Source organism: Camelus ferus, chromosome 6 (genome assembly GCF_009834535.1).
Source record: "Camelus ferus isolate YT-003-E chromosome 6, BCGSAC_Cfer_1.0, whole genome shotgun sequence".
NCBI classification, from domain to species: domain Eukaryota; kingdom Metazoa; phylum Chordata; class Mammalia; order Artiodactyla; family Camelidae; genus Camelus; species Camelus ferus.
The window spans coordinates 83667762-83692354 of record NC_045701.1 but is presented as its reverse complement, the minus strand read 5'-3'; the positions used below and the strand labels follow the sequence as shown (position 1 = coordinate 83692354).

Sequence of the window (24593 nt, the reverse complement as noted above, 5' to 3'; positions counted from 1 at the left end):
ACATGTCTTATATTAGTGACAAAATTGGCAATCGAAATCTCCAACCATAAGGAACTGATTAAACAAATTATGGTATCTCCACTCCATGTGACAGATTTCTATGAAGCAATATATAACTTATTGTATAAAATATATTATGAAGATATAATTATATGAGAAAAATTAAAAATCAACAAAACAGGCACTACAAATATATATAGGAACAAAGTTCAAAGGAGATGTTCCAAAATGTTATCTGAGGGCAATAGATTATCAGGTGACTTTAATTTCCTTTTTTTGGCATTTCTTTTTACAGTGAGCCTGTGTCTTAAAATATATATATATTATATATTTATACATATAATATATAGTTATATATATTATACATGTAAAATATTATTTGAAAAAAGTTCTAAAAATTTAAAGCCAAAGAACTGAAAGATTTGCTGAATGACTACTTTTGTAGACTTACAAAGTTCTAAGATTAAAAACCTGGTCTGTTGAAGCTTATACTAAAATCTTCAACATTCTTTTTGATTATTTGGAGAATCTACCTTTCTCTATTAAAATTACAAAGCATGGATATACTCATGTAACTACATATTAATTTTAATATTAAATAAAATTATGGATTGGAAGGTTATGAAAGCAAATCTTGCTTTAAGATTCCTGAAAGCCCCTCTCAGCTGAATTATCTGCCTTGTCCTCAGCACCTTGTTAAGTGTCCTACATATTTCAGTCTGATTCTTAGTCCTTTGGCCTCCCTTCTCCAGGCCCCATACCAGTGAGGGGTGTTAACCAGCCCACTGTTCAGTTCAATAATGATCATATCAAACAACGCATAGCCCAGGCCTCACATCAAGAGAAAAGTGGGTGCTTTGTTGGATAAAGCTTCTTTTTAAACAAAAATTGTCTTTCTGTAACTTTTCAAACTCATGTTTGAATTAGCAAGATTGGAAACTAAGGCAATGAAATACTCTTTTCAGATTCCCCTCCCCCGCTTTTTTTTTTGTTTGTTTTACCTTCGCCACTGTCAACTCCAGACATGTTAATAGAAGAGCCATTACTACTGCTTCCAGTGGTGGAGTTCATCTGCTGCTCGAGGCGCTCCAGCTGGAAGACCAGGGAGTTCTTCTCTGTGCTGAGACTCTCCAGCATGGTCTGCTTCTGGATGAGAGTCTCTGTTAGCTGATGGAGTCGATTTTCTAACTCGGACTGACTGCTATTGCTTAAAGTTTTATTGGTAAGCTGAAAGGCAAAGTGTTCATAAGATTGTTACATAAAACGAAAGTCATACAACAAGAAACCACGTCACTACATTCTGCAGGGAAACTGTGGAATTAAGTGATTTCTCAAAACTCTATGATTCTTTCACTACCTACTTCTAAAGAAGCAACTTTTAAACTGTGTTAGTGGGTCATGAAATCAATTTGGTGGGTCACAGTTGGCATTTAAAAAATAGAACAGAACAGGACCTATCAGAGGGCACAGCACATAGCATGTGACGGTATTACATAGTGAAACTTTCATTTTGGTTTTATATGTGTAAGTGCATGTGAGCACTGAGACGATGTAGACTTGACTTTTCACTGCTGTCATGGTCAAATACATCTGAAAGCACTGGTCCACGGGACACAGCTCAAACTTCTCAACCTGGATTCAAAACCCCCCGTAACTCAACAGTGGTGGTGCAGTGCAAGGACCACAGCCTGAGGTTTTCATCTCTGCTCTGCAATTTCCTAGCTACCTGACTTTGGATAAGTTGCTACACCTCTCCACAACTGTTTGCTCATCTGTAAGTGAGGGTAACAGTGCCTTTTGCACTGGGGTATGAAAGGAGGATTATTTTCCTAGTAGGGTCTGTCGCTTCTTAATAACTTCCTTCATTCCATCTTCTATTTGTCCTCATCTGTTGTCACTTTCCTCTATCCCCATTCAGCCTTTGCTCTGCTGTTCACATTTTCCCTGTTTGGCAAACTCAGGCCCCTTCTCTTCCCTAGGCTCTACCTGCCTTCAGAGCCTCTTCCTTGAAGCCCTTTCCAACTACACCAGCCTAAGCTGATCTCAGCCTTCTTTTAGACTCCTGCTGACTGACTTGGCATTTACCAGTCACTCTGGTAACACTGTTTAATTGGAGTCAATTTTGTCTCCTTAATAAAACTGCCAGTCAGCTCTGCGAGGGCAAGAATCACCGTCTATAGCAACACAGTCTGGAAAAGAAGCTGATAGACTTATTTAAGTTTAAAACCCCAGCTCAGCCTTTTCTTATCTACAACCTGGGGCAAACTACAAATCTGAGCCTCAGTTTCCCTGCCCACAGGATGTGATGCCTAAATGAAGCGATAAACATCTAATGCAGAATTGGCAATACGGTAAGCACTTAATAAAAATTAGCTTCCTTCCTTGCTTTTTGCTTGTTAGAAACATCTTTAAGTATTTTTATTTTATTTTACATTTTATTTATTTATTTTATTCAAGTAAAACTGACATTTAACATCATATTAGTTTCAAGGGTACAAGGATGATTTGAAATTTGTATACACTGGGAAATGATCACCACAATAAGTCTAGTTATCATCCATCAAGCTTCCTTCCTTCTGAAACCCTTTCAGTGCTCCCACAAGTTAAGTGCAGGGCTAGGTCTATAACAAGTAACTGTGAAATGGAATTACACTGAATATAAACGAAGGTTTACTTACTATTAAAAAGGAATGCTCGACTTTGAGATTGTACCGTGACCCCCTAATCTACTCACTCCAGACTTCAACATGTTTTAGGTGAGGGAAAATTTACATTCAGTGAAATAACCAGATATTAAGTATACAATGAATTTTGACAAATGTAACTGTGCAACCAACACCCAAATCAAAATATACAATATTTCCATCACTCACGGACAACACTGTTCTGATTTTTATTACCAGAATTAGTGCTGCCTTTTCTTGAATATCCTATAAATGGAATCACACAGTATGAACACTTTTGTGTGTGGCTTTTTAAACAGATTTGCCTGAGTTGCTGTATCAGTAGTCTGTGTCCTTCCCCTGTTGAGTAGTACGCAATGTGTTTGTCCGTTTACTTGTTGATGGACATTTCGTTTGTTTCCCGTTTTGGCTATTTATCAACAAAGCTATTACAAATGTTCTTGTACAAGTCTTCTTGTAGACATATGGCTTCATTTATATCTTCATTCACAGAGTGAATATCTGGGGTTACAGGTTAGATGTGTGTTGTTAACCTTCTCAGAAACAGCCAGTTTTCCCACGTGCCTGCGCTGCTATACCAGCAGTGTATGAGAGTTCCAATCTTTCCCATTTCAGCCAGGCTAGTGGGTGTGTAGTGCTACATCTCCCTGAGGTTTTAATTTGCATTTCCCTGATGACTGATGATTTTAAGCACCTATTCATGTGCTTATTTGGCTATTCATGCATTTCTTTTGTGAACTGTCTGTCCAAGTCTTTTGTCCACGTTAAAAAAATATTAGTTGTCCATCTCTTTATTTTTAGTAAGAGTTCTTATTTTGGTTACAAATCCTTTGTCAGATATATGTACTGTAAATATCTTCTCCCAGTCTGTGGCTAACTTCTTTTCATTTTTGTAATAGTCTTTTGATGAGCAGAAATTTTTAAGGTTGTTGAAATCCAATTTTGTCACTTTTTTCTTCTATGGTTAGTGCTTTTTATGTCCTAAGAAATCTGTCTTCTCTGAAATTGCAAAAGCTTTGTTCATAAATAGCCAAAACGGGAAACAAATGAAATGTCTATACTTTCTTCTAGAGGCTTTGTAGTTTAGGCCTAGCTGCACTCCAAATCAACTTTTCTTAACTTTATGAGTCTAATTAGGGAATAAAGATCAAAGTTCATTTTTTCCATAGGTTTTTATCTAGTCCCATAGAATAGCTTTTAAAGAATGAAAAAATAGTCAAACTGCAACATAATTTTTTAACCAAGATATTTTTCTCCTAGGAGGCTCAAAGGTAGTAAGACAAGCAGACACAACATTTTAAATTGTTCATTCAGTATAAATTTTAAATCACTGATTAAGTGGGTTTTTTTTTTTTTTGCAAAGTATTAAGATGCTGATCTCTTTTTAAATTGTATAAGTCAACTTCCTTCTGAGACAAAGGTTCTTTTCTGTTCTCATTTAGGTGAAAAATCTTTAAGAGATAGCCTGCTATGGTTAATTCTTGATTAACAAAAATAGTACAATTTCTTAGACATAGTACATGCTCAATAAATATTTAACAAATATTGGAATGTTTATCTAAGGATTAAAGTGATTGGTGGTTTATGCTTCTTTCTTTTCTTTGACTTCCTGATAGCAAGTCATCTTATCATTTGTAATCATTTCACAAATGAGGAAAGGGAAGGAGAAAGGAACAGTCAAATCAATTAGCTGTCCCCACCTCATTAAAAAAATCAAAGTTTTTAAACATTTTAAATCATGGACCACTAAGAAGTCTAAGAATTTTAAAATTATTGGACTTTTCATGTTCAAACCAAGTCATTAGCTAACTGAGAAATGAATTAGTCAATCTTTATGTAAATTATTTAAATGATCACATTTAAGTCACTCATGTGACTATAAGGGAAGAAAGGACAATGCACAAAGACAGGGTAAGTGAATGCATGAGTTTGTCAGTTAATGATAAAGACTGGTAAATCTGAGTGGTAGGCACATGTTATTTTCTATGTTTTACATTTTCAGTTAAAAAAAGGTCTTAGTGACTCTAGTGAAAGATCTATTAATAAGATTCATCATTGGATTTTTCTTAGGAAACCATGATTATAAAACTGGCAATCAGTACAACCACCACTGACGTTAGAAGGTATGAAAATCTGGAGTAATTCACATCTCATCTCCTCGGGTGACTGGCTACAAAATACTTGTATAAGAAGCAAGCTATGCAGACATAGCAAATGCAGACTCAAATGGCATTAGATGAGAATTCTGTATCAGGTTGAAAATAACTTATCTCACTACTCCAATAACAGAATTCAGGTGAAAATATGGGGGCGGGGGGGAGTCTTACTGTAACTTTTCAAAAAAATGTAATTTTACAATGATGTCTTTTCCCAAGTTGTGAATGTGGCTTCATACCTGATTCCTGAGTTTTTGAATTTCATCTTCTCGATCTTTAATTCTGCTTTGCAATGTGTTCTTTGTTCGATACAGATCTTCTTCCATGTAGTGGAAGTCCTACAAAGTGAGGCATGGATAAACAAAAACTAAATCAATGCTCCCTATTTCACCTCCAGTACCTGAAACTGTGCCTGACACAAAGTGGGCACTCAATCAATATGTGCTACATGGATACTGAATAGATAAATGAACAGACTTTGATGGATCTATTGAAAAGTCAGTATGTCAGCATAACGTACCAAGCACAAGTCTATTGGTCATATGTTTTCATTTTTCTTGGGTAGATACGTAGGAACAGAATTGCTGGATCAAATGATAAGTGTATGCCTAACTTCAAGGAAGAAAACCTGCCAAACTGTTTTCTGGACGGTTTTCAAAATACCTGTACCATTTTGCATTCTCACAGCAATGTGAGAGAGTTCCAGTTCGTCCATGTCCTTTCCAACATCTGGTACTGTCAGTCTATGTAAGTGTAGCTATTAGAGTGGGTATATAGTGGTATCTCACCATGGTTTTTTTTCCCTTTGCATTTCCCTGATGATTCTGAGTAGCTTTCCGTGGGCTTTTTTTTTTTTTTTTTAACTGAAGTACCATCAGTTACAATGTGTCAATTTCTGGTGTGTAGCACAGTGTTCCAGTCATGCACATACACACACATATTTGTTTTCATGCATGGGCTTATTTTTATCAGGCAATATCTTGCACCTGTTTTGTTCCATTACTGATAAAAGAAAGAAAGAAAGGAAAAAAAGAAATACGTACAAAATCTCTTAACAACTGTACCAAATTAGTTTGTACAATGGACATAATCAGTCAGAGTCAGGTCAGAATTAAACAGTAAAGCACATGCCAGGGAAGAAAGAGTAAATCATTAACTAAGCACCCGCAAAAGCATTACACTTAACTGTGCAGACAGAGTAAGTAAAGGGAGCTGCATGAAGAAGTAAACGTGTATGGAATCAAACTGCTAGAGACTACCTGAGACAGTTAGTTCAACATGCTCATTTCACAGACTGAAAAAACTGAGACAAGTGAGAAAAGGGAAAATGAGGAAAGAATTAGGTAGGGGAATCACAATTTACAGGAAGGTTTGCCTGGTTTCTTTTAAGCTCTAGACTAGCACAAAATTTAAGGCTGAAATTACTTCAATTACCTAAGGGACTATTTAATCCCAAGATTAAGTACTTCCCATCAGGAACATTTGATTACTAAGTAAACAGCCTAAAGCTACATTCAGCAACACTTTCCTCTACTTAACTCCTTCATTTTAGAAAAGGGCACTGGAAATGGATGTGGTAAAACCATCAGCCATAATAAAATGAAAGTTATCTAACTAGCAAGAACATCAAATTTTTGTCCTTTAATATATAATAGCTACTTGAATAAATTAAAATGCAATTTCTGAAAGGACAGCTAATCTTATAACTAAATTATCTCAGACAGCCTATGATGAACACCACAGGCTGCTTCATGGTGAATTTTTCTCTTACTACTCAGGAAACAGAATCAAGTACCACTTTCATAATAAAAACAAACATCTCTGAGAATAGAACCAGTTTTGGAAATGATAAATCCGGATGGAAAAAAACCTTTAAAGAATATAAATATGCAAAGCTGGAAATGTTTAAGTGATGCACTGTGAAATATACAAACTTCTCTTCTGTAAAATGAAGAGAACAGAGATAGTATGAAGATTAAAATAATATATACTAAGCATCTAAAATAATGTTGTTACTTAGTAAATTATAGATGTTACTAATATTAAATATAGATTCTTATTCTGAAAATTTGGCTTAAATATGTTTAACTGTGCTAATTTTGAAACTATTATATATGTATATTAAAGCAAAATAATTTGGCTTAGAGAGCAGACAACTGCTAATTGAATGAAATATAATTTTACACAGGACTTGTAAGAACAGTCTGTTAGAAGCATTTTTTTTTCTCAAACAGAAAGAGCAGTCTATTATGGCACTGATGTATTTGTATTTCTATTAAATAATATTTACTATTGTGTCTAAAGAGTACAAATGTGATAAAATGTGAAAATCATATTTTCATATTTTTTGAGTGTTCTGTAAATATATACTCTGACAAGGAGATACAATAACATATATACAGAGCAGCATAAAGAATTCTGGGCTCTGGGACGGGAATCCTGGGCTCTATTCAATTCTCTAGTTGTGTGATATCAGGCAAGTCTCAAAGCCATTCTGTGCCTCTATTTTTCATCTGTTAAAACAAACAATGAGGAGGCTGGGGTAGGAAAGGTAGGCGGGACCTCTGAACTCAACCTCTAAGAAAGCTCAGTAAGCTGCTTTACTAGAAGTCTTCTCATATGACCCCAGTGGACAGTCTTCCTTGGTAATTATCAATCTGAAATCCTTACCTGCTTCTGTCGGTCCAATTCTGCCTCTAGCTCTTGTTTAGATGCTTTCTGCCCAGCTATTTGGTCTTGCAGATCCTGTAACTGTTCTCTTGCTGATTCTGCTTCACTAACCTGCTGAGCCTCCATATCCTAAAAAGATGAACCTTACATGTGAGAGCAATAGTGAACTGTTCAGGTCAGTATTTACTGAGCAATCATTATGTGCTGTGAATGGGGCTCAGCAGGCCCTGGAGGGATAAAGATGAATGAGACACAGTCACAGCTAAGAGGAGCTCATTAACTGACACTTCATTATATCATATGGCAAATGGTGAGAGAAATGAACAGGATGCTGTGGTAAAAACCATTTGGTTTAAAGAGTAGTAGACAGTGGCTCACTGGGAGATTTACATCTCTATTCAGAAGCTAACAATTTCAGGAGTAGAAATATAGCTTCAAAAAGGACTTCACTGTCTTGGTCCTCTGAAATAGCAAGTTATAATTAGTTTTTGCACACATGTGTGAATCAGTAATCAATATACGTAAAAATACACTTTTCTGACATCACCTGAGGTTAGCATATTATTTCTTTTTTACCTCTATTACTATTACCTGTTTTCACATCTTTCAATATTTCTCACTGTAACTTCTTCACTTGGTGTCACTACTCTTCTTTTTCAAAGTCAAAAACCATGGTCTAGATGTCCTGTGAAATCCACGAGTGGCAAAGAACATAGCTCTAGGTTTCTACACTCTCCCCTATGGGTAAGCATAAGTCCATTCACATGGTTCTTCATGAGACAAAAACTGGCATCTTAATTGTGCTTTTTACCTTTTGGTACCATCTGTTATATACTCATCTTCACAAACTCTGGCATTTCACATATTGTTCAAAAGAACTGACAGATTAATGATACTCCCAGATAACCACAGTGTAATACTCTAAATTCACACAACTTTGTGGACTTAGAGGAAAACAGCAATAAGTTCAATTATTCTCCCCTACTATTTTCAGGGTTAGTAGAAGGTAGATTCGCTCTTTGCCATCAAATTAACTACATCAGATGAATTCTTGAGCGGTGGGCAGTGCGCACAGTCGTCAAGGATACATGTTCTGGAATCAGACCAACTAGGGTTCTAATCCAGGCTCTGCCACTTTATTAGTCATGGCAAGTTACCTTCTTTCCCACACCTAAATTTCTTTGAACAAAACACACATCATCTCTCTCACAGGGTTATGGTAAGGAATAAATGAAAGGATGTATGTCGAGTGCTTAGTGCAGGGCCTGGCACATGAAGTGCTCAGTAAATGACAGCTACTATAATTATTAACAATTCTTTCATCTTACCAGACCTAACACTATAACCTTTATTATACTTTCATAAACTTGAGAAAGGGTAAGAAAATGTGTCAATGCCATTAATGATGCTGGGGTAGGGATGAGACAGTAAATAAAACAAATCATATTTTTCATAATCTCACCCAAAAGGCATGGAATAGGTATGAATCCAGTTCAGCATTCTTTCAACGTCTAAACTCATGGGACTGAATTATTTGGAATTCAAAATTATTCATAGAAAAAAGACCCTACTTTAAAGGATAGTAAGGGGAAAAACCCAGAAATAATAGCAGTTACTACTTACGGGGGCCTATTATGTGTCAGGGACAGTGCCAGGCACTTTACACATATAATCCCTTGTTCTCAAGAGAACCTTTGTTCTTATCTGCAGTTTACAGATGACAAAACTAAGGCTCAGTGAGATGAAGTATCTGGTGCAAGATAACACACTTACTGAAGTGCCAAAGTTGGGATACAGGATTTGCCTCTTGATATAATAGTTGTGTCTATGTCCCAGACAAGCTGGTACAGTTCTCACAACTTACACTTCTCCCAGTATTTCACATACACCTTATAAATCAATTATTTCCTGAGTTAATGCATGGATAGATACTCTTTGCAAAATGCTGCTTTTTTTTTTTTTTAAAGAAGAGAAGGCTCATTACCCCACACTTTATCTCCTCTCATCCTCAGAGCCTCCTCCTATGTCAAAGACCCCATATTTAAGGCAAATAAGCAGCCCAATTTTACCTTTAAATATATTAGCTACACATAAACTATAAGATTATGCATGAAACATAAAAGATCATCTGTAAGCCCTTTCTAATATTAGAAAACATCCCAGTTTTACAGACAATTAGACAAGTCTAATTTGTTTTTAGCCTCTAGAATGTAAGATCCGTAAATATGAAGATTCTGTCTGATTGCCTGTTATAACTCAGCCTTGAAGATCCCTGGCACACGACAAATACTTAGTAAGTTTCTGCTGAATGAATGAATCTGGTTACCTATGTTTCTTATTCCTATAACCTTAAGTCAATCAATGGACGAGAAACCTACTGCTTTAGGTTCACTTCCATATGGTAACCAACATTCCTTAAGTTTCACACATTGTTTCATTAATACCCTTCCCCCAAAATATAGAGTCCAACATCTCTCAACCTACTAATAGCTGGGGCTAAACGGTTGTCTGTGAAGCTGAACTGTAATGACTCTCACCTGTAATTCGGACCTCAGCTGATGTACCTGACCCATCAGTTTCTGTATTTCCTCCCTTTGCATCTCCTTCTCATGTCGAAGCTCTTCTAGTTCCATGCTGTTAGCAGTACTGCTGTCTAGGCCTTCAAAACCAGATCCTTCCTTTAAGCTGTTGATCAGTTTTTCTTTGGACTATTATAAAAAAAAGAATAAACAAAGCAGAGATTAGCTTGTACACTGACTACCACCTACTACTCACCAACTAAACCACTATGGAAATACTCCAATTATATTTTCCATCAAAGAAAGTCCACAGACTGTTGAATCCACAGGGGTAAAAATGCAACAGAGCCTCGCTGTACAGTGTTCTTAGATTTTAGTCCTCAGGACCATGTTATTGTTAAAAACTTGTTAAGATTTTTCTCACTCTTCTTATGTTTTTTTACCCATCACATTCCACTCAACAAATATTTATGGAGCACTTACCATGGTTTTGGCACTATGCAAAGAGTCCTATGTAATAAAGATAATGTCTCTCACTCCAGATAGTACTCTCTGTCTTATAAACGAAAAGGGAAGTGACAAATTCCAGTAGAAGGCAATAAACACAAGCTGAGAGAAGGATACAGTAAGAGTACTTGCACAGTTCTGAGGGGAAGAAACCACTTCTGGGGAAGAGAAGGCTTTACTTAAAAGACAGCATTTATGCTAGTCCTAGAAAACGGCTAAGATTTTAAAGATGTAGAGAAACAGAGGACAAAGCATGAAAATGCAAAAGGACAAGGGCCCAAAAGTATTCTGAGATGTGTTCAGATAGCATGTTAGAACCAATGTATGGGGCTTCAGATACCAGGCTAAACTGTTTGAATTTTTTTTGGCAGTCTAAAACAAATGACCAGAAAGTGGACAAGAAGTGCTATGATCCGGGGGGAGGGTACAGCTCAGTGGTAGATCACGCAGTTAGCATGCACAAGGTCCTGGGTTCAATCCCCAGTACCGCCATATACAAACAAACAAACAAACACACAAATAAATTAATTAATTAATTAACCTAATTACTGCCCTGCCAAAAAAAAAAAAAAAAAAGAAAAGAAGTTATGTGACCAGAGATGCACTTTAGGAGGGTAAAACTGGCAGTGGTATAAAGCAGAGGTTCACAAACTATGGGCCAGGTCTGGCCAGTGGCCTTTTTTCGTACAGCCTGCAAGCTAAGAATGTTTTTTCACATTTTTAAAGGATCATAGAAAGTAAAAGCACACTATATGATGGAGACCACATATAACCCACAAAGCCTATGATATTACAGAAAAACTTTGCCGGCCCCTAGTGTAAAGGATTAGTTGGAAGAAGAGATTTGAGTAGCAAGACTAGTTTAAAAAGCTGCTGTAATCCTAGGCCAGCAATAACAAGGACCATTAGTTCTTTCACCTAAAATATAAATATTTGAAAGTCACTCTTCTCCATCAAAAACAGTTTCTCCTTTTTATGTGGCAGAATTATGAGTGATGTCTTCAAACTTTTCTGTATTTTTCACGTTTTCTACAGTCAACATGATCAGATCTGTATCTATATACCCATATGTCCACTTCCTACATTTCTCCTAGCTATCCCTTGTTTTCCATCCCCACTGCCACAAACTTGGAACAGGTCCACCTTACTTATTACCATTATTTTTGATAACTGGCTCTTTATCATCTACATCTCACCATCCCACTCCTCATTCCTTCAATGTATTCAACAATTTACTGAGTCCCCACTGAGGGCCAGGCACTGTGCTGGGGGATTCGACAATAAACAGGACAGAGATCCAACTCTCCCCTAACTCACAGCTGCCACAGTTCTTACACTTAAATCTGATCATCATGCTGCTCAAACGCTCCCAACACCTCCCCACTCCCCTATCATCACCTATAGGATAAAATCAAAACTCCTTTCTTTGCATGGTATGCAAGGCCTTCCATGATCTGGCTTCTGCTGTTATTAAGTTTTATCTTCAATCTCTTAATCTCTAATACTTGATGCTCTAACAACAGAGAACTAGCTGCAGTCTCCTAAACACACCATGTTCCCTTGGGCCCCTTTGCTCTGGCACAGGCTGTTCTATCTGAAATCTCCTCCCTACCATGAGTCGTCCCACTCATCCTTCAAGTCCCTCTCTATATGGCATCTCCAGTGATTCCTCACATCTCCAGGCAGGTTTTAAGACTTCTTTCAAGCTGCCATTGTACTGCATCAATAGCTTCACTGTGTCAACTGCTCAGTATCTTTTCACTGAACAGAATGTTTCCTTTCTAGAGGACACATCTTTTGAGCACTGTATCTTCAGCACCTGTCACTGTGCCTAGGGAATAGTTAGGTACTCAATTAAGTACCTCTTAGACAAATTAACAAAATACAGTGATATAAAAAATAATTAGAAGCAAGAGTTTGGAGGAGATGGATATGATACTTCATGGAGGTAGAATGAAAAGGGTGTTCATAACTAATAGGAGGTAGGGGCTAAAGGAAAAATGTGGAGTCAAAATGATACTGCTGTTTTAAGCTTCATTGCCTAGGAAGATGGCAATGTTATTTACCAAAACAGAAAAATGAAGGAGAGGCTGCTTTGGGGGTTGGGATATCCCATTCAGAGAAGCATGGCAGGCATTTAGAAATCTGGTGGGAAGTTCAAGTTGGAGGCATGTGAAGTTGCAACTAGTGACAGAATCAGAGTACATGATAAAGCAAAGTAAGAAAGAATAACAAAAGAGGGTTTAGGACAGAATTTGAGAGAACTGCTGCTCATTAGAGATTAAGAAGAGGACCCAATGGAGACAGAAAAAGCAGTAAAGAAGACAGAGACCTAAGGAAGTACAAGTGGCATGAGAAGGCAAGTTTCAAGAAGGTAGGAGGGTTCACAGGTCAAAAAGCTCTACCAAAATCAAAGTGGATGGAAACTAATAAGAGGACAGAAAGTAACTGTTTAGGTCATTAAAGACTTTTGAGTAGACAATTACAGAAATGAAGTGCAGACAGAAATTATATGAAAGAGTTAATGTTAACAGTTCGAAAATGAAGACAGCAGATATCACAATAATTCTGCTAAGTGTGATGTTAAAAGAAAGGAGAAGGACAGGGAAATGGATCAAAGTGGTCAAAAGAGCCAATAACAAAGTTTTTTCTCAGGCAGGTGTTTCAAGATCTAGTCTTTGTTATTCCACTAAGTAACGATGTGCTCTTGAGCAAGCGGAGCCAGAAGAAGGCAGCTGAGAGATGCAGAGAAAGAAAAAGGACAGACTTATGCAGGAAGGGCTTAAATGAGGTGGGAGGAGATGGAATCAATGTACAGGCAGAAAAATTACCCTAGAAAAAAAGTGAAAGGACACGTTTTCCCTTTGATATGAGAGGCAAAGGAAAGAAAAGTTGAAAACTACATTGGATGACTGCAGCCTGTTTTAGTAAAATAGAGGGTAAGGTCATCTTAGGTCTAAGAAAAGGGGGGAAAAAGCTGGGGGAGGAGATTCTGAGAACTGGATAAGGCCTAGGCTAGTTGCTCTGAAAAATTCAAAGCAGGATCAACACGGAAGAATATAAAAACTGTTAAAAACAAACACTGATGTTATCACGGTGACTAAGGTGACAGGTTGAAGACCTGAACTAGGTAGTAGCAGAATAAATTTTAAAAAAAGAAAAGAAAAGAAAAAAGGTAGTAGGAACAGGAGACAATTCATCTTTTTTTTTTTTTTTTATAGTATTTCTAAGTAGAGCAAGGCACCTGAAGCAAGTCAATCCAAAAACAAACAGAAACAAACCATCTCACAGATCTGAAGTCTCCAAGTGTCTCTCAGTCAGCTGGCTCAGTCAACATTCACACAGGCGCATTTCATGCTTACTTGGAGTATTCTAGTAGCTTTCTGCTTGTAGTCAATTAACTCCTGCTTAGAGGACTCCACGCTGGACTTCAGCATTTTGACTTGCTGCTGTAGCTCATCCACTCTCTTCTTCTCATCTGAGTATTTTCTTTCTGCCAGAGTAACTGCTTCTGCCAAATTCTGACGCTCCACTTCCATTTTATTAAGGCGTGCAGCAAACTCACCCTGTGACAGACAAATTTTTATATCATACTTATTATATCATTTTGCTTTGAGATACATTTTACAACCATCCATTTAGATATCTTATGGGATTTATTAGCTCAGCCCAACAACATAACATGAGGTAAAAAAAAAATTCTTCATTTGTTAGGAATTGAAGAGCAGGAAATCTGAGGTTGTGTCTCCCAAACATGGTGATGCATCAAAATCAGTTACGAAGTCTGTTAGAAATACAGCCACCCAAGGCATCCCTCAGGCTTACTAAATTGGAATTTCCAAGACTGGGCTTGGAAATCTGTTTTTTAAGAAGTTTCCCAGGTGAACCTGGTCACTTGGATACTAGGTCTGACCTCATACTGACTATACTTCAATAAAAAAATACATATACAAAAAAAGAGAAAGAGTTTAAATAAAGAGAATAAACAAGATGCCCCAAATCAGCTTTTAATCAAATAATAGTACTATCCACTGCACAAATTAAATGAAAACATGTCTAATGAGTATTAAATATTTTAATTGTATTTCAACATATAAAATTAAATAAATTCAGCAACTATCAAGTTAAATTTTCAAATGCTTAGTTTTTGTCACAGAAACAGAATTTTCTGGAATGCACTGCAGAATTTTACTAGAGTAAATGGGTTATTCACGGCATAAAGTCACTCCTCCTCATCCAAATAATAGAAGTATGCTGCTGTGTCCCATTCTGACCTGCATTTGTTTATAGCTCTCCTGCTCTCTCTTCAGGGTGGCATCTGCTTCGTGCAGCCTCTCCTGAAGAGTCTGTAGAGCTTGATTCTGCAGGCTGCTGCCTTCGCTGTGATCCTGCAGTATTCTTAAAGAAAACACATCCCTTGAAATAACTCATTTCTACAGTATATCAAGTGAAAAGGTAGAATCATTTTTAGAGCATTAGCATATTAGCACGAAAAAGATGGTCTGAGTAAAACATTCTTACAGAAATCTTTTTCCCTTTTAATGGGCTGTCATTGGTACTTTTAGGTATCAAATACAAGCACAGTCCACGTCATTATATGTCAAAAGACTAATGACACTGCTCTTCAAATATTTTTAAATTTCAGAATTTGCTAAAAACACATCTCAAGATTCAAATAATAAATTCATTTTTAATTGCAAACACTTCCAGCATTACCAAGAGCTCAATTTTCCCTCTTGTAAATTTCCAAAAGCTAAATTTTCATAAGATAGTACACTACCATGTTTATCATTATTTGACAAACACTCTAACTCATTTTTTCATTATTAACACAATGAGCTACCGTGATTTTTCACTCTGTAAGGTTTCCAATGCTTCTGTGCGAGTATGCAGCAGCTGGTCAGCTTCCTGTAGCCTCACTTTCAGTACAGCCAGCTGGGAATCCTTTGCAGCCACAGCTTCAGTCAGGTCATCTACTTGGGCTCGGAGTTCTCGAGTTATTCGATCACTCTTTGAATGGTCAACATTCCACTTTTCCACTCGTGCTCTTGCTTTGTTTAATTCTTCAAAAAGAAAGAAAGAGAGAGAAAAAGACTGATTTCTCTATACAAGTAAACACATCTTTCTCAGAGCACACAGAAATTCTCTTTTGAGGGGAAGGGTATGGTTCAAGTGGTAGAGCGCATGCTCAGCATGCAAGAGGTCCCGGGTTCAATCCCCGGTACCTCCTCCAAGCAGAAATCAATGAAGAAACCTAAGTACCTCCCCCTCAGCAAACAAACAATACAAGAAATTCTCTTTTGAGTCCCTTTAGTACTTGTTGCCAAAATTAGGAGCTTACAGTTATCTTCAGATTTTTTTGAAGACCTCCATTTTTCAAGGCCAACATTCATATCTGTATTACAGTTAATTGGTTGGAAAGGGGCATGAAGCTAGCTGCTTTTCTACAAATTTTTTCTGAAGATAAAAAGCATTTGGGAGTCAAAACCTGTAGATAACAGAGAGTTCACAACACTAAAATGGTCAGTGGATTTCTGGAGTTCTGCTAGAAACAGGAAAAAATGCAAATCCAAATCAAGGGTAGACAATGTATAGGAAGACCAAAAGAAACAAAAACAAAACCTGAAGATAAACACTGGAAAGAATCTGTTTCTTTCAATTACTGTGGGAAAAAGATGTTCTTTTAACCTAGAAAATTGGGGCAGAAAAGCAATGCAGTGCAGATTTCCATATCCTTATATTCCAATACCATCTGTAATTGCAGTTTGCCAGCAAAAAATACATATTTTTATTGTATATTTTAAATATTTACATTTAAATGTAAATTTAAATATAGTAAACTGTCCAGGGTCTCTGGAAAAACTCATCTGGGTAAAGTGAAGAAAGTCAGTCTAACAAATCTTAAATTATCTTTCTATTCATGGGTCCTAAAGAATGACCAAAGAGGCCAGTTTTCTGTTTCAGGTGGGTGGAAGGAAGACTGGTCCTATTTCCAAATCTGGGCCCCGTATTTCTTTGAAAACACTATTTTACAGTTCTCATCTAAAATATTTCTAATAGTTTAGATATAATCTAGTTTTTAGTTTATTTTTAAAATAAATTCCTAACCCTGGATAATATAAGTAAGGCTCTACCTTCTTGAGTTTCCTTGGATCTTTGAAGTAATGAGGCCATTTCTTGATTTAAAGACTGGACTTCATTCCTCAGCAGTTGATTCTCCAGTCGAAGATTAGATAATTCATGTGTTTTGCCATCATCATTAGGTTTTGGGTTGTGGTCAGCACAGGCATCTGACGATACATTTTCCTTTGAAGAAACCTCTTGGCCTTCATGGCCAGAATCTGAATTATTAGAGGCTTCTACAAAAAAAAAAAAAATACATTTTTGTTACATTAAAATGCTCATTACAGACAACATACACATTAGTAGCTTACTTTGGTAGAATGCCTTTTGGCTCAAATTGACTGCTATAGCTAAAATACCATAAAAAGTAAATGTAAATTCTTAATAGACTTTCCTCTGATGAAATTTCATTCTCATACATAGAGCCTATAGACCTCTAAGCAAAGTCTGGATACACTGAATGAATGGTGTCAAAGAATAGATGCAAGAATGGGAAGAGGAAAATCAGAGATAATTTACATGGTTGGGTTTAGGTAAAAGGATTTTGGTTTCCCTTTTGTCCATGAATCATTTTTGAAAATCAGGGAGAAGTTTCGACACTGAAAATATTGGAAAGGCATAAAAGAACAGCTGTGGGCTTCAAGGTAAGGAGAGTAATTACAGGTCAGAGCAATTTGTTATATAGCAAACTGGAATCTAAAATCCCTTACCCAAAGAGATACTCATTAATTCAGATACCCATTAATTCAGGTTCATCTTGCTTTTAATTTATTACTAAATATGATGCAAATACACTTTTTACTTACTCCAAAAAAATTAAGTATGGGCTAAAAAATGAACTATATCTAAATGCAAAAGTTCTCAACATTTTTAGTGATCAAAGAAATGCAAACTAAAACCACAATGAGAACCAATACATACCTTGATAGATGGGTAAAATTAAAAAGACAACATCAAATGTTGCCAAAGATATGGAACAACTGGAACTCTTATAGATTGTTGATGGCAGTATAAAATGGTAAACACTGTGGGAAAAGTTTTCACAATTTCTTATGAAATTAAACATGTGCCTATCATTTTACCCAGTAATTCCACTCCTGGGTATTTATCCCAGAGAAATGAAGACATTTTCCCACAAAAAGAAAGTAGGTCTTGCACCTTTATTCACAATGACCAAAAACTGGAAACAACCCCAAAGTCCATAAAAAAGAGTGGATAAATTGTGGTATATCCACACTATAATAAAATACTACATAATAAAAGAGAATTATTAAGTTATCCAATAACAAACATGAGTGACTCTCACTAACATGTTGAATAAAAGACAACAGGTAAGAAAGGTAAGAAACATATTCATACTAGACGATCCCACTATTTACTGGCAAACATAAGAAGTTTCAGAACAGACAAAAAGTAATCTAAGGTGAAAAAAATCAGAACAGTGGGTGCTTGGGGGATAGATTAACTAGAAAAGGACAAGGGGTACTCTCTGGGGCAAAGGAAATGTTCTTTATCATATGAAGGTGTCGGTTACATAGGTATAGCCATTTATCTGTACAGCTAAGATTTGTGCGTTTCAATATATGTAAAAAATGATGAGACAAACAGGTAAATTTGAATACTAACTAGCTATTAGATGATACTAAGGAGTTATTAAGTTTTTATGGTGATAATGGTGTGAATGTTTCTAAAACTTGTATTTTTTAGAGTTAATATTTATAGAAGAAATGCTATGATATATATGATTTGTTCCAAAATAATTCTGTACAGCATACAGGTAAAGAAAGGGATTGGAAATGAGAGGATATAAATTTGCAAGAATGGTTATGAACTGTTGATTATCATCACTGGATAAAAGGTAATATGGGGGTGGAAGGGAGCCATCAATCTCTACTTTGGTATACTTGAATTTTCCAAGATAAAGTTCTTTTTTTTAATGAATAAAAATTGAGAGAATTTTTAAAAATTATTTTTAATTTTATAAGATTCTAAAAAGAAATAAAGTATATATCCAGACTTGTAGGATATATCTAAAGTAGTATTTAGAAGGACATTTCATTTAAAAATGAAAGGATGGGATTAATGGGTTATACACCCATTTTAAGGATTACAAAAACAGCAAAATAAACCCAAAGAAAGCATAAATTAATAATAAAGACCAGAAATTAATAAAATAGAAAAGAAACACACTAGAGAGGATCAACATAACCAGAAATGGTCCTCTGAGGGAGGTATTATAAACTACATTGTGTCAATAAATTTTTAAATGAACATGATGTTGGAACCCATCAAACTGTATGCTTTAAATATGCATAGTTTATTGTATGTCAGTTATACTTCATTAATGCTGTTTTAAAGAACAGGCATTTAGCACAGTGCCAGATACTGGTATTCTTCAGGTAGTATCTGTGTTCAAGCTTTGGTTTCTGCAGTTAGTATAAATGATTAGTGTCTGACTGTCAGAAAATTTCAGCCGTGACATTATTTTCCTGAAATTAAGTAAAATAAATATAATCCTCCCCAAAGTATACGAAACAGATAAATTCTTAGAAAAAAATATAACTTACCAGAAACAGATTTAAACAGAAATGGAAAACTAATTGAATCAATAGCTAAATCTGCCACTAAGAACACCCTAGACCCTGATGGTTTTACCAGTGAGTTCTAGCAAATATTTACTGAAATTAAGTTTGGTTTCAAGTTTAAATAAATCAACTGATTTGTATACCATATCACTATTAAAGGAAAATCATGATATTTCAATACACACAGGAAAAAAAAAACTGCTAAAATTCAACATAAAAACTCAAACTAGCAATACATGGCAACTTCCTTAGTTTGATAAAAAGTACCTGTGAAAAACCTAACACAAACTGAGACAGTCAAAGCATTCTCTTTAAGACAAAGAACAAGACACCAAATTGGTTTCAAGTATTAGCCAATGCAGTAAGGCAAGAAAAAAAATTTTTAAGTAAAAGGGTTAAGAAGAAAACAGTCATTATCCACAGATATTATTGTGTCAAAAATTTAAATAAATGTACGGAAAAATATGAAGCTTAACAGCTATCCAGCTTGCTGTGTGTGTGTGTATTTACAAAAACCAAATACACAGCAACAAACAGAAGATAAAATATTTTAAAGGATACCATTTATAAGAGCTTTAAAAAATATAAACTACCCAGGAATAAGTTAACAAAAAGTATGCAAGACTTTTATGGAAGAAACAATAAAATCTTAATGAAAGATTTAAAAAATAATTATACTATGTTAATAAGTTAGAAGATTCTATGTTGTAAAGATGCTGATTCTCATCTACTATCTATATAGAAGGAACCCAATAAAAAGACCAAGAGAATTTTTGTGGAACTTGGCAAGAAAATTCTAAGGTGTATATGGAAGTATAAAATTCCCAATAGCCAAAGGCATTCTTAAAGAAGGACAAGGTGGTAGAATTTGCTCTCTGAGATATAAAAACATATTATAAAACAACATTAATTAAGACAATGTGGCACTGGCACAAAGACAGACAAATAACCAATGAAATAATTGTTAGAAACATACCAATATATGGATGGATATTTGATATATGACAGAGGAAGTATTGCAGATCGATAGTGAAAGGAAATATTTTCAATGATGCCAGGATAACTGATTTCCACATAGAAAAAAAGGGAATTAGATGCCTACCTCACACCATACGTAGAAAACAACTTTAGGTAAACATCATTTAAATATGAAAGGCAAAAGTATAAAACCTTTCCTATAATAGAGGAAAATACCTTTATGATCTCAGGATAGGGGATCATTTTCTAAGACACAAAAAACAACCATAAAAGAAAAAAATTAATAAATTCATTACATTAAGAATTTTTATTCACTGAGGTATAATAGGAGGGAAAAAAAGAAGGTAAAACTATAGGAGGATGTGAAAGAATTACCATATAGAATATATAAAAATATCTATGAATCAATAAGGAAAAAAAAAATGCTTCCACAACACTCTGATCACACCTCAACTGCTGGATTTACTACATTATATGAATTATCTGTGTACATGTGTATCTTGTCCACGAAACTATAACCCATTCACTTCTATATCCTGGCACCCAACAGGTTCTTAATAAATGTTTTTGTAATTAAACAAAAGATAGCTGAGAAGAAATTTAGGATTTTTGTACTTAATTAATCAACTGCTAGTGCATGTACCTGTCTTGAAAGTCCAAAACCTCTCTACCACTTTTTTATCTTGAAATACAAGAAAGACTTCATTCATTAACAGCTAAGACTAGGGAAGAAGCCATAACATTTAAGAACACAACAAGCTTCTATTAATCATCAATTCTATAAGGAACCCCTGCAAGAACCTATCATGTTTATTGTTATTTTTAAATGCTTAGTAAGTACTCAAATTAGTCACATTATCATGTTTATATCATTTTTGCAGGTGAGAAGATGTAAATGTAGAAGTAATTTCATAGCAAATTAGACAACTGAAAACCAGAATTCTCTTACTTCACTACTAGGTCAATGCCTTCAATTTTTCAACTTGGATCAAAGTGGAGTTTCTCAGCTTTACTTCTGGGGGAATGTAGGGGGAAAAAACACACACAGAAACCTCAAAATTCAAAACATATGTGAAATACAGCCTCCTGTCATTTTTATAATACCAATGACAAAATGAAATGAATGGAGATAGTCCCAAATCCTAAACTAAACATTTTCCTTCAGATTTCAAAATATTCTTTTTTGTATCTTAAAACATCTTAAGAGAATCATTTTGGACATAAATTCTCAAGATGCTGGGCTGTTACCAGACAGACAACATTCAAAAGTCCCTACTATAACTGTACATTGGCTAACAGGGTTCCATGCTGTCTCCCTTGTTTATGCCACACATTTCAGAGCCTGCCCTTGGACCAGTAGGACAGGTAACCAAACAGAGGATGACAAATGCTACCAGCACATTCAATTTGCTTAACTGTCAAAGAAACAGACAACTGATTAACTACCGTGGCTTTGGCTCCCAGAAGGATTTTCTTCAATGGTTTTGACGGTGGTTGCATTGGTGTTCACAGAACTGACACTTGTTGTCCGAGAACTCTGAAAGACAGGTGTCTTGCCCCTTTCTTTTTTGATTTCCACTTTCCCGGTAGGTTCCTTCTGTGAACTATTAAGAAAATCAAACAGCAGCTCATCATCAGGTTCTGACTTTTTTCTTCGAACAAACTGGGATGAAGGTCTAGGAACAGGTGCATTTTCAACAGGATGGGAGGCCTCCCCTGATGTCCTAGATCCTACTTTTACACTTGCAGTGCCAGCTAAGATGGTGGCTTTTTGATTTCTAATATTATCAGCTGCTGAGGAAATGTAAGTAGCTTTAGGTCCAGTCTGGTAGGTCAAATCTGTATTTTGCTGGTGAAGCTCAGGATAGTCAGTATTTTTGCTATAAATAATGTTGCTGGTGTTCTCTTTCCTACTGAGAGCTGTTGCAGCCCCTTGATCAACTCTGTTTAAAAGATCTTCCGCCTTTCCAGCAAGATCAGCAAACCAGGACATGATGGTAGCAGAATAATCCTATTGGTGAACCTGTAAAAAGGCCATAAAATGATCAGTATGGCATAAGAGCAGAGTTTAGAGGTTAAGACCAGGCTCTGGAGTCAGGGAGTCCTGGGTTGGAAAGTATAACCCTGCCTCCTATTATGTAACTTTAAGCAAACTACATACCAAAACTAAGAATCTTTACCTAGAAAATGAGGAAAATAAGTGTACTTATATTATAGGATAGTTTTAAGATGAAATAATACATTAAAAAACACTTTGAAAAATGCCATTGCAGACACTCATTTTAGTATTTGCTATTACTGTGATTACAACTACTACTATTATTGTTATTCCTATTTCAATAAAAGGTAAATCTTAATGTAGCAAAAGCATCCAAATATCAAACAATCAATATGGCAAAATCCCAGTACAACCAAATAAAAACAATTCTCTAAAGTTTGTTTTAAGGTGCTAAAACTTGAAGAAACTTCAGATTAACACAGAAGCTATCTTAATGTTAAACTGCACACTATCGTGGATAATTTAGGCATGCATATATATAATCAGTCTAAAGTACACCTTAAGTTAAATTCTCAGTACTTACTATATGCACATTAAGCTAAGTTCAGAATAAAACAGTATGATTACATAGCCACTCATTTGATACATATATCTGAGTACTTATCCAGTGCCACAGTAAGTCAAACTAATGATGATGAAATAATTAGTTTTCATGACATGGAGTAGTGTAGAAAAAAGTCAGCCACCATTTCTTGCATGTGCACATTGTTCCTTCTGCTTGGAGCACTCTTTCACAGTTAACTCTTTTTTGATCCTGGTCCTCATTTGAATATCATCTGCTACAAAGACAACTCTTTCTTTCCATCTAACTTAGGTCCTATCATTCTCTGTTCACACACTATTCTTCTCCCTCACAGCCCTTCATGTTTTATGTGGTGCTGTTGGGTTTTTTTTTTTTTTCCTGTCTCTCTCTACTGGGGAAGGGAGGTGGGGGAGTGGGTGGATACAGGCCATATCTGTTTTGCTCACCAATGAATTCCCAGTACATAGTAGGCACCCATAAGTACTGCTGAATGGAATTAATTTTTATGTTAGATGCCCTGCAGACTTCATCTTAAGCACACATAATTTTCATGACCACATTATGCGGTAAGCAGCAATACTCTTTCTTCACAAATAGGGAAAAGGTTTAGAAAGATCCTAGAGATTAGACAGCAGCTCAGATAGGCAAATCTAAGTCAGCCAAACCTACTTTTTAACCCCTGCCTTCCCCATGCCTCCCAGTATCTGAACAATCTCAAGAAGAAATTCACCCTCTAAACTTGCGCCTTACAAAATGCCACGGTTATTCACAGTTTATGTGAAGTCAAGTGAAAATGGAAGTGACATGCTTTATAACACATAAAACTCCCTACAGATGTATTATTCTCAAGTAAACATTGGTGGTAATTGAGACAAATTATTTCTCCTAATAAAGCAATCAAAACATACTTATTAATTCCTTATACCTTGCTTCCCATTTCAAAGTTAATAAGGTTTTAAAACAAAAGCCTGAGGCTTAAGATTGATTACCCAATTAAATGTCAAGATGGACCCTGGGCACTTGCCCCATGGACAAACGGACATCTCTAGCAGACTTCAGAGGTACAGAGCCCTCAAGAAATTCTCCCCAGGAAACGGTCCGTGCCGTGGTGAAGAAGGGACGGTGCGTGGGACGGGGATGGGTCGGCCGGCCGGCGGTGGCTGGGCCTGCTACGAAGGCCAGGTGTCAACACACAGGAAGGGAAGCTGAGGGTCAGCCACTCGGTCTCAAGGATTCCGTTGTCAGTGGCTCCCAGATAGGCAAGTACAGACCCTCACTTCGCTCCCCTCCCACCTCGTTGAGCCTCTTGTGGAGGAAAGAGGCCAAACCAGGCTGGGGATGGCGGAGGGAGGAGAGGGGAGGGCATTAAGCAACGTCCGCGGAGGCTCAAGGGGGCTCTTCTGCCCTCTTCCTCAGTCCCCAGCAGGACCGAGAAATCAGAATCTCAGCTGAGAGGATGCCACCCCCGCCCCTAAGGCCGTTAACGCCCCAAGGGACCAGTCGGCCCATTGTGCCACCGCTGCCGCCTCACCTGAGGACTCCGGAGCGGCTGCACCGCAGCCTCGTCGCCCTCCGGGGCCGCCCCTCTCAGCAGCCGATCCGGAGACGATCCAGGCTGAGCAAACCTGGTCCTCGACCTCCCGCGGCCCAGCTACTCTTCCGGGAGACGTGGAAGAGCGGTGAGGACCCCAAAACAGAGTGGCTACAGAGCTGCCTGAGCGGCCGGGAGCCTAGAGCAGCTACCTGGAGGTGACTCAGGCAGCAGCGCCGCCGGCTGCGGGGCCCTCGC

General features: G+C 36.7%; 1 protein-coding gene across 1 annotated transcript in view; it reads right to left on the bottom strand.

Moving 5' to 3' along the window:
- The window catches only part of GOLGA5 (golgin A5), a 29418-nt gene extending 4825 nt beyond the window's left edge, over positions 1-24593 (bottom strand). The window contains exons 1-10 of the mRNA XM_006184185.3: positions 24336-24593; positions 21669-22245; positions 16671-16895; positions 15380-15599; positions 14811-14934; positions 13899-14102; positions 10048-10218; positions 7511-7639; positions 5080-5178; positions 1002-1227 (exon numbers count right to left, since the gene is read on the bottom strand). Of these exons, the coding sequence (XP_006184247.1) occupies positions 1002-1227; positions 5080-5178; positions 7511-7639; positions 10048-10218; positions 13899-14102; positions 14811-14934; positions 15380-15599; positions 16671-16895; positions 21669-22215 (1945 nt within the window). The 5' untranslated portion in view covers positions 22216-22245; positions 24336-24593. The remainder of the gene's footprint in view (positions 1-1001; positions 1228-5079; positions 5179-7510; positions 7640-10047; positions 10219-13898; positions 14103-14810; positions 14935-15379; positions 15600-16670; positions 16896-21668; positions 22246-24335) is intronic.